Source organism: Rhinopithecus bieti, unplaced genomic scaffold (assembly GCF_001698545.2).
Source record: "Rhinopithecus bieti isolate Rb0 unplaced genomic scaffold, ASM169854v2 scaffold_11744, whole genome shotgun sequence".
NCBI classification, from domain to species: domain Eukaryota; kingdom Metazoa; phylum Chordata; class Mammalia; order Primates; family Cercopithecidae; genus Rhinopithecus; species Rhinopithecus bieti.
The window spans coordinates 2,757,293-2,767,637 of NW_016807094.1; the positions used below are offsets into that span (position 1 = coordinate 2,757,293).

Below are 10,345 nucleotides of genomic sequence, written 5' to 3' on the forward strand. Positions count from 1 at the left end.
AGACTGGATTAAGAAAATGTGGCACATATACACCATGGAATACTATGCAGCCATAAAAAAGGATGAGTGCATGTCCTTTGTAGGGACATGGATGCAGCTGGAAACCATCATTCTCAGCAAACTATCACAAGAACAGAAAACCAAACACTGCATGTTCTCACTCATAGGTGGGAATTGAACAATGAGAACACTTGGACACAGGAAGGGGAACATCACACACCAGGGCCTGTCGTGGGGTAGGGGGAGGGGGGAGGGATAGCATTAGGAGATATACCTAATGTAAATGATGAGTTAATGGGTGCAGCACACCAACATGGCACATGTATACATATGTAACAAACCTGCATGTTGTGCACATGTACCCTAGAACTTAAAGTATAATAAAATAAAAAAAAAGAAAGGTAAGTTGCCCTTCAGCAAATTAAAACTTTTTTGGTTTATCAGTTGCACTATTCACGTTTAAAGTACAGATGCTCTTCAGCTTGCATCCCAATAAAAGCATCGTATTTGAAAATATTGTAAATAGAAAATGCATTTAGCATACCTAACCTATCAAAGATGATAGCTTAGCTTAGCTTATCTTAAACATGCTCAAAACACTTAACAGTAGACTGCAGTTGGCAAAATCACCTAACACAAAGCCTATTTTACAATAAAGTGTTGAGTGTCTCATGGAATTATTGAACACTGTACTGGAAGTGAAACAGAATGGTTGTGTGGGTCCTCGGAGTATAGTTTCTACTGAATGCATTACCTCCTTTGCACCATTGTAAAGTCAAACCACCATGAGTTGGGGACCATCTGTACTCCATAACCCACCGTGGCTATGGGCTACTCCACCAAATAGGTAGATTATAGAATATTTCCATCATGCAGAAAGTTCTACAGCTGTATTAACAACTGCTTCAAATATTATTAAAAAACAGGGTATAAATATACAGTTAGAAGAAATAAGACACAGTGTTCAGTAGATCATTAGAGCACCTATAGTTTAAAATCATCTATCGTACATTTCAAAATAGAGGAGAATAATTTGAATGTACCTCTCATAAAGAAAAAGTAATTTAAGGTGATGGATATCCCAGTTACCCTGATTTCATCTTTACACATGATATGGATATATCACATTATCACATATACCCCAAAAATATGTACATCTATTATATATTAATTTAAATTTAAAAATATATTATTAAGAAATGTATTGGAAATCAAACACCCATTTTTGGTTGGAGCAAATTCACATCTAGGAAGTGGTTGTGTCTGCTCACAGCTGACACTGATTAAATACTTGTTTATTAGATTAATGAATAAATAAAACTCTTCTTTTCTCTACACAGATCAACCACTCTGATACTAAGAACAACAGATATTCTGGCTGGCCTGCAGAGATCCAGATAGAAGGCTGCGTACCCAAAGAACCAAGCTGACACTGCAGGGTCCTTAATAAATGTGTTCTGTATAAACAAATGCAGCTGGAATCGCTCAACAATCTTATTTTTCTAAATCCAACAGTCCATATTTGATGAGTATTTTGGGTTTGTTGTAAACCAATGAACATTTGCTAGTTGTATCAAATCTTGGTACACAGTATTTTTATACCAGTATTTTATATAGTGAAGATGTCAGTTAGCAGGAAACTAAAACGAATGGAAATTCTTAAAGGTAATGATGTGATTCAAGCTGGAAAGAGGGTTGGAAGAAGCAGCTTGTCCAGGTGGAGCTATGTTATGATCACATCTAAGTGTGACCCCTGTGTGGTCCAGACAGCTCTGCAGAGAGAAAACCTTTATTCCATTATCACCAAGCACCTCCTAGTTTCCGACAGTCGCCTCCTTCTGCTGGGAGAATTAGCAGCAGTTCTGAGGGCTTAGGTAACGTCCTTGTTCAACTCAAGTGGAGCTCTTGCAGTCTTCCTGTGGGCCTGTGAATGTATTCATTCATTCCACAACTCTGGGTACCTCCCACCTCTGGTACTGGCGGTACAGTACACAGTCCCTGCCTTCATGCCAGGCTGTTGAGCTCTCGGGAGGGCAACCGAATGCCTCACTCTCTAGAAGATGCAGCAGTACATCCAAGAGTCCAGGATGTTCCACACGTGCTGAAACGGTGAGTCAGATGACATGTGTGATTCGGGGCTAAGAAAATAGAGTCACTGGGGCCAGCAGTCGGTGCCAGGTGTCCATTCTCACCTCTTTCCCGGGCCTGGCCCCAGAAGAGCTAGGAGACTTTGGTGCCAGGTTAATACTGCTTCTCTGAGCCTCTATATCTCATCTGTAAAATAAAAGAGTTGGGATAGATGAATGGTTTCCAAGCATTTTGTTGGCAGGACTCCTTTTAAAACATGGTGCTACATGGCACCCTGATTTCCAGCATTCTCACAGTAACAAACTGCCCCAAGTCTCAGTGGCTTATAAGAGCACTGATTTCTTGTTTGTGTTAGTGTGGCCACAGGCCAGCCACGGCTGAGCCCTAGGTGTGAAAAGCCAAGCTGAAGGGGTGTCCCCTGTCAGGTATGAAAGCCAGGGAGGGAACAGAAATCCAGCCTCCAAGCCTCACCAAGCTCCTGGTCTGATGTGTCAGCCCCACCTGCTCACATCCCAAGGCCCCAAACATGGGAGGCGCCAGGTCAGTGAGGCCAGAGGATGTCAACCCCTCCCTCAGGGGCCCCAGCAAACCATGGGCAGTGTGGCTGTGGGCTGCATGATGGCCCTCTTCCAGGGAAGGGGGTGGCCACTGTGAGTGGAGATGCAATGACCTGATGACTGCTGAGAGCCAAGCAGTGCTCTAGCTCAGGGAGGAGCATCACCCAGCCTACGAGCCCTGCCCTGGCCAGAGGCCCCTCAGGGAGCCTGGTGTCTGCAAGGAAGGCTGCAAACCATTGAATGGGGTCATGGCTCAGATCCCAGTAGGGGCTGAACTGTATCCCCCAAAATTTCATCTGCTGAAGTCCTAACCCCCAGGATCTCAGAATGCAACCTTATTTGAAAACAGGTTAACTGCAGATGCCATCAGTAAGGATCAAGTGGTCCTAGAGTAGGGTGGGCGGGCCCCCACCTATCAGGACTGGTGTTCTTATAAAAAGGAGAAATTTGGACACACCCACCCAGAGACTGGGATGATGCACCTGTATGCCAAGCAACACCCCAAGTCACCAGCAAACCATGGGAAGCTGGAGAGAGCCCTGGAACAGCGTCTCCCCTAGAGACTTCTGAGGGAGCACCGTCCTTCTGACACCACGATTTGGAACTTCTGGCCTCCAGAGCTGTGAGACCAGAGACCTCTGCTGTTTAGGCTACTCAGGTGTGGTTCTTCGTGATGGCAGCCCCACAAACCTAATATAGGCCCTGGTAAGTGCTAAGCTCTTGGTATGCATAGACATTTTTGCGTATGAAAAAAGGAGGGCAATACATTTTTATTCTGGCCGAAATTGCTATATTTTTGTAGCATCGTTGATCTTAGTTCACTGTCATGGAATAGGCCTCAGGGGCACTCCTGGCCAGGCATCTCCCAGGGATTCAGCTTTGGGCTGTGAATTTCTTGTGACCACAGCCCCTTCTACCCAGTGATGGCCCCTTGGACCTCTGCTGTCCCTGCAGATCACTGCTGCATCTGCGCCCGGGGCACAGGACTGTGAATTGCCATTCATTTCCACATCCTGTTGATGTTTCCCTACAATGTGGTCTTCAGTGTGGAGACTGTCATTCCATCTCTGAAGGTGCTAGGCACTGCCAGCCCCCAGCCCAGTCCCCCACCAGTGGACACCATGCAAGGGGGCTGGCCACGTCAGAGTCACATTCCCTGCCCGATATGGACCCTGCTGGTCACCGCTCACACCCACCCTGTGACAGGATCATGATGATTTAACCCAATGAAACTGGTGAGGCACAGAGAGGCTAAGGACCAAAGAGCCAGGCTGGGTGCAGTGGCTCACAACCAAATTCCCAGCACTTTGGGGGGCCAAGATGGGCGGATCGTTTGAGGTCAGGAGTTCATGACCAACCTGGCCAACATGGTAAAACCTCATCTCTACTAAAAATACAAAACAAATTAGCTGGGCGTGGTGGGACTTGCTGTAATACCAGCTACTTGGGAGGCTGAGGTGGGAGGATCACTTGAACCTGGGAGGCCGAGGTTGCAGTGAGCAGGTATCTCACCACTGCACTCCAGCCCGGGCAACAGAGGGAGACTCCATCTCAAACAAACAAAAAAGAAACGAAGAGCCAGGTCACACGGACAATGAGAGGGTGGAGTTCCACTCCAGGGTGCACCTGCTGCTCCTGTGCTCTGCTGGGAGGCACACACCCCAGGTAAGAACCTGCTTGTCTACAGCACTTCACCATTGCCTTTGTCCTGTTAATCCAGGGAAGCATTTAAATGCTTGATCTCTCCTACTGACTGCAGAGGCCATGGGAGAGCATGCTGGCCCTAGACGGCTCCAGGTGCTGCAGGTGCTTCCAGGTGGCCAGAAACTTGGTGCTTTCCATATAGTCAGTGTGCCAGAGCAGGAGGCGGGCACTGGGGCTTCTGGACTTCACCTCTTTAGCAAGCTGCACACTGTAACGCTCCCTGATGTGCAGCTGAGGAAAGATCTCCACCCGGCGGCTGTGACCAAGGCCCGAGCAGCAGCATCTTTTCCAGCCCTGGCCCCGGCCTCGGCCTCTGTGATTGGATGCTGCGTGGGACATTCATTCACCCTCAGGGCTTAGCTCTCAGAACACAAGAACCCTGTCCTTGAAGTTTGCATGCGCAGGCACCTCTGGTCCTTCCCAGGGTGGCTGGTGAGGGGCGTGCAGGCGGGGGATACTGCTTTGACAGAGGGTGGAGGGTCCCCTGAGTTGGCCCAAACTGCTCATGTCCCTCTGTCCGGCTTCTCTGAGGCCTTTCTTTGTGACTTCCTTGAAGCAGGAGGCCGGTCCAGGCCCTGTTGTGAAAGACATTCTTAGTGAAACCAAATGTCATATCACGCTGCCGAGTGTGAGATTCAAATTCCTCCCCTCACTCCTCAGCATCTGTCCCTGGGCTCTTGGGAAGAGAAGTGGTTCAGGGATAGGTGATCCTGACGACGATCTGGCATTAATATTTCTAATGCCCAGGTTTTGAAAAATATTTTTAAGTTTCTAAATATCTTCTGTAAAGCTGAGCCTGTGCTCAAGGGAAGTCATGACAATGACTTAGCAAAGAGGTGCTCAGGATTTTTTTTTTTAATGCGTGAAGTCGATTTTTGTTTGGGAGAGGATCACGGGTGGAAAGGAGAGCTTGCAGAAAACTGTTGACCTTCCTTCTTTGGGTTTTCCGCACCTAACGAGGGGAGACGTGACATTTGTCAGGTGCGGCTCAGGCATGAAGCTAAGCAGGACAGTTCAGCGCGTTCAGATCATGTACCTGAGAGCATGTCCCTGGGCTGTAACAGCAGTGCATCTGTGAGGTCTGATACCCGAACCACACATGGCTATTAATTCAAATTACATGGAGTTCAAAGTCCAGTCCCTTGGTCACGGTAATCACATTTCAGAGCCACACAGGTGGTACTGGATGGCACTGTTATGGCAGAGCCTTCCAGTGACCAAGCCGCTCTGAGCTGCCCCCATGCCAGCCTCCCCTGGAATCTGTTAGCAATGCTGATTCTCAGGCCCAGCCCAGACCTGATAGATCAGACTCTCCGGCAGGGTTGGGGGAACTGCCATCCCGTCTCCACAGCTCTCCCAGGATTTGGATGCAGCTCGAGTTTGAGGACCACTCTCTGAGTCATCTGGAGAGCACGCTGATAACTCAGTTTCATTTCTGTGGCCAGATCAAGTAGTTTCATTTCTCTCCCTGTTTGTTGGTGACGGAGCAGGGGAGGGAGTGGTTCACACGCCACATAAAAGTGAAGTAGAGGAAAGGGAAGAGACGATTTCTCCATCCTGGACGTGCAGCGGTAAGAACGGGGCCAGTGCAGGGAGGGCTGCTTTGTGTCTGATGCACAGCAGATGCGCGTTTAAAAAATATTTCCCTAGTGACATGACATCTGCTTGGTGAGCGTGGCATGTGCTGGGAGTCAGGAGCCGTAAAGATAAGATTCTGATGCTGCCTCTGGTGTGAGGCGCAGAAAGGGCCCATGTTGCCTCCAGCCCACAGTAGCCCTGTACACAGAGAGACTCTGGAGGGGAAGTGGCTGGTCCTGGGGACAGGGTGGCCTCCATCCTGATCTGGCCAGAAGTTGGGTGAACACAAAAGGGTGGTTTTTAGGACAGCTTTGCTCAGCGTTCTACAAAGTCTGGGGGTTGAATAAGGAGCGTTGTGCCCCAAAAGCTGTCTCGGAGGGCTTCAAGTGTTCCTTCTTTTGTGGTATTTGTGATGCTCTGACATGACCTTGGTGACGATCATATGCTGGGAAATTGGCTGTCATGGGGCAGGGTGGGGCAGGGCAGAGGGTGGTGCCTGATTTCTAGACTTTGCGGATTCTCTTCTGTTCTCATGGTGTGAATGTTCCCACCGTGGCCAGTTCCCAGCCAGTAGGGGCCAACTCCAGTACTCTGGACCACTGCACCCTGGATCGCCTGCACTCTGGGGGCTGAAGTCCATTTTATAATTGATACAGAGTGGAAAGGAGACATGATGGTATCAATGACACCTTTTTTTTCCTTTTTTCTTTTTTCTTTCTTTTTTTTTTTTTTTTTTGAGACAAGGTCTCGCTCTGTTCCCCAGGCTGAAGTGCAGTGGTGTGATCATGGCTGACTGCAGTCTCAAGCTCCTGGACTCAAAGGATCCTCCCACCTCAGCCTCCCAAGTAGCTGGGACTACAGGTGGGCACCACCACACCTGGTTCATTTTATTTTATTTTTTATTTTTGTAGAGACAAGGGCTCTCTATGTTGCCCAGGCTGGTCTCAAACTCACTTGCTCAAGAAGTCCTTAACGCCTCAACCTCCCAAAGCACTAGGATTACAGGCGTGAGCCACCCCATTCGGCTTTAATGACACCTTTTGAACACTGTTCATTCTTATTTTGTATTTAGAATGTTGTCTGTAGCAGTTTAAAAAGATCAGCATTCCAAGCTATCTTTCCTCGCACCCTCTCCTCCTTTTACTCTGCTCTACTTCCCACCCCCATCCCACCCTCTGAAGCACTTTTGACTCCCTTCGGATGTGCAATTTTTTTTCTTTCTTTTTTTTTTTTTCTTTTTCTTTTTTGAGACAGGGTCTTCCTGCTCTGTTTCCCACGCTGGAGTGCAATGGTACTGTAGCAGGACAAGCCGCAGACAAAACTCCCCAGAAACAGGATTAAAGAAGGAAGAGGTTTTTTATTCGGCCGGGAGCGTAGGCAGACTCGCATATAAGAGCCGAACTCCTTGAAAAAGAAATACTTGGCCTTTTTAAAGGCTTACAACTTTAAAGGGTCCACATGAAAGGGTCGTGATAAATCGAGCAAGTGTGGGAAACGTGACTGGGGCTACATGCATCAGCTAACAGAACAAAAAGTTTTACAATGCTTTCTTCATATAGTGTCTGGAATCTACAGATAACACAAGTAGTTTAGGTAAGGGGTTGATGTTATTATTACTACTTTTTTTAACTCCTAGGGCCAGGTGGTGGTGTCAAGGTTGTCGGCTATTTATCTTACTTTTGTTTCTTTCTCTCTTTCCTCCTGTCTTGTGAACTAGGCAAGGTGGGGGGGAGGAGGGCAGCAGGAGTAGTAGTGGTCTCCTCCCTTATCCCCCGCTTTGAGAATTTTCACTAATTAGTGGGAGTTCTCACTTTTATTTTACTTTTGAGTCTCTTTGCAAGACAGAGTGATAGTGTTTTATGTAATACACTTGTGCTGAAGTTTTCTGATGAACCATGATAGCTACAAAACCTTTTATCATTTGAAGCAGCAAGCGTAACACACAGGGGAGCAGCAAGCAACTTTCTATTCCTAGTAATATATTTATAATGAGGGTTTTACATTTTTATAGCTGGAAACTATTTTCTAAATGAAGACCTAGGATCAAATCTGTGTTAAACCCGTACATTGCTAATTTTTTTTTTTTTTAACGCTTAGTCTTTCTTTCTCTTTTGCTCTTTCCCAGTTTTGTTCCTTGGTTACAGTTAACATACACCTTGGTGGCCACTTTTCTAGACTAGGTGGTATTCATGCCTGCAGCTTCTGCTTGATGTTACCCTGGGCTTGCTTTGCAAATGAAGTATTCACTATATACTGATTTTCAGCAGCCTCAGGGTTAAATGGGTGTAAAGCCAGAATGCTTTATAGAGGCTCTTTTAAAACTGACTCAGGCTTTTGTCAGCTCCTTGAAGCATTCCCGAAATCTTTTCTTATATTAATTGCTTTTTTCTACCAACTCTTAGCTTCTGCAGAAGTTCTTCTCAGTACCTCTGCAAACGCTGAAGCTGAGTTGCATTCTCTGGGTTTTTTTTCCCTTTTTCCTAGAGTTTAACAAGCTCTTTTCTTTATATAATTCTCCATGCACTTGGAGGGTTAAACAGGCATTATACCGAGAGTCAGTGTAAATGTTTACAGTCTTACCTTCACTGAGTTCTAAGGCCCGAATTAAAGCAATGAGCTCAGCTTAACGACAGTGTCCAGGGTTACCACCGCATGTTCTGCACATCTTTCTTCTTGTGGGTTGATGAAACTGTTCCCGTCTACGTAGAGCTCCTAGTCTATTGATGCCCAAGGCTGGTCCCGGAGGTCAGGTCTGCTAGAGTAAACTTGAGTCCAACACCTCTACACAGTCATGCTCGACAGGGCTCTAGCTGCCGGGAGCAAGGTGGCGGGTTCAGGATGTTTCCAGTTTAGTAGATCAATGGTTGAAAAGGGCTGATAGATGAAAGTCTGTTGCTCCCACGGATGTAGGCCTGGTCATTATAATAGACAGGTCCTTGCCTCTCCCTGAGAGGCATTTGCATAGCTCGAGCAAGACCAGATCTGAGATGGCCCACTTGACTATCTTGACTTCCTTCCTTGGCCTCTCGAGGCTCCGATCCTCCCCTTCGAGGTGAGACCTGGGGCGTGTTAGCTCCTGAATCTCATTTCTGAGGGGGTTGTTGGCCTCAGTAAAGCGGGGTAGGCTGGGACACATGGAGAAAGAATTTCTATTATCTCTGGCGGCTCCTGCAAAACTGGCTTCTCTTGCTTTTCTGGGACTCCCTTTTTTAACTCTGTGTCTGCTGGTGAAGCTGCTCTTACTTTTCCTTTTGGCTTTTTCTGCAATAAGCTGTTAAACAGGGCCAAATTTATGCTGATTTTGTCTATACTATATTTAACCATGAGTCAATATAAAGGAATTGATCTAGGTACACTGGCTGTCCTCCGACCCGTCACCACCTTAAATACATGGCCAATTGTTCTCTGTCTATAGTTCCTTCGGTGGGCCATCCAACACCAAAAGAGGGCAGTTCTAATTCACACAGAGATCTTAACCTCTAAGGGGTTAACTTAACTCTATAATCTCCTGCAAAACCTTTCTTAAGGTTCTGTAACATGCATTTTAATAGAGTAAGTTTTGATGATTTGATGACTTTCCTTTTTTCTTTTGAAATTTTCTTTTGAAATGTTTTAACAGAGTTCCTAGCGGAGTGGGCTTACTTTGTGGCTGACCTATTTTTCTCTTGAGACAAAACAACATTCACACTACAAGAAGGACAGGGTAAAAGATCACTCACTCATCTAATTTACACTAAATCAGAATCAAAACTAAAACCAAAGTGTTGCTAAAGGCACACCTGTTCATCAAGCAATTTAAGCCAAGTCAAAATCAGAACCAAAACCAAAGTGCCAATAAAGGCACGCCTGTTTATCAGGCAATTCAAGTCAAAAACAAAACTAAACCAAAATATCAAGCAATTAATTCAAGTCAAGTCAAAAAAAAAGCCAAAGTGCCGGTACAGGCACGCCATGGGTGATCAGGCCACGCTTCCACTCAAATGGAGTGAGCAAGTTCCAAAGACCAGTCTTACCAAGTTTCAGACGTCCGGACTTACAGCGCCAGCTCCTTCCCGGTGTTCAGCCACTGTGTTGATCCTCCACGGGGGCCTGCTGTGCACTGCTCTGACGAGGCGTTCCACCGGGGCAAATGCCTACCCAGGAGCGCTCTCAGGATCCACATGGCTCAAGCTGGCCAGAGTCTCAGCCTCCCAAGGCCAAGGCCAAGGCTAAGGGAGGACAGGACAATTGTCTGTCTCACTCTTGAACAAGAGAGAGCTTCTGGATTCACCAGGAGAGCAAATTTGACTAGCTTGGACTTCTGCAAGGTAATTTGTTGTGATTGCATATTCACAAGACTAATACAATCTTAACACAATTTATTTATATTAAGGAGGTTAAATAAATCCATGGATATGTTCTTGAGTGAAATTTTATTT

The 10,345-nt window shown here is 46.5% G+C and overlaps 2 protein-coding genes across 3 annotated transcripts in view; both read left to right on the forward strand.

Annotated features, from left to right (window-relative positions):
* The window catches only part of FAM3B (FAM3 metabolism regulating signaling molecule B), a 51,082-nt gene extending 49,165 nt beyond the window's left edge, over positions 1-1,917 (forward strand). Inside the window, exon 8 of the mRNA XM_017880241.1 lies at positions 1,341-1,917. Within this exon, the coding sequence (XP_017735730.1) occupies positions 1,341-1,430 (90 nt within the window). The 3' untranslated portion in view covers positions 1,431-1,917. The remainder of the gene's footprint in view (positions 1-1,340) is intronic.
* A 3,857-nt stretch (positions 1,918-5,774) lies between these two features.
* Positions 5,775-10,345, forward strand: part of MX2 (MX dynamin like GTPase 2) — a 49,916-nt gene continuing 45,345 nt past the window's right edge. Inside the window, exon 1 of one of the 2 annotated variants that reach the window (XM_017880218.1) lies at positions 5,775-5,920. The gene's annotated coding sequence lies outside the window, so the exon portion shown is untranslated. Of the gene's footprint in view, positions 5,921-6,764; positions 6,789-10,345 lie in introns of those variants that run through there. The other variant, XM_017880222.1, reaches the window with a different exon arrangement.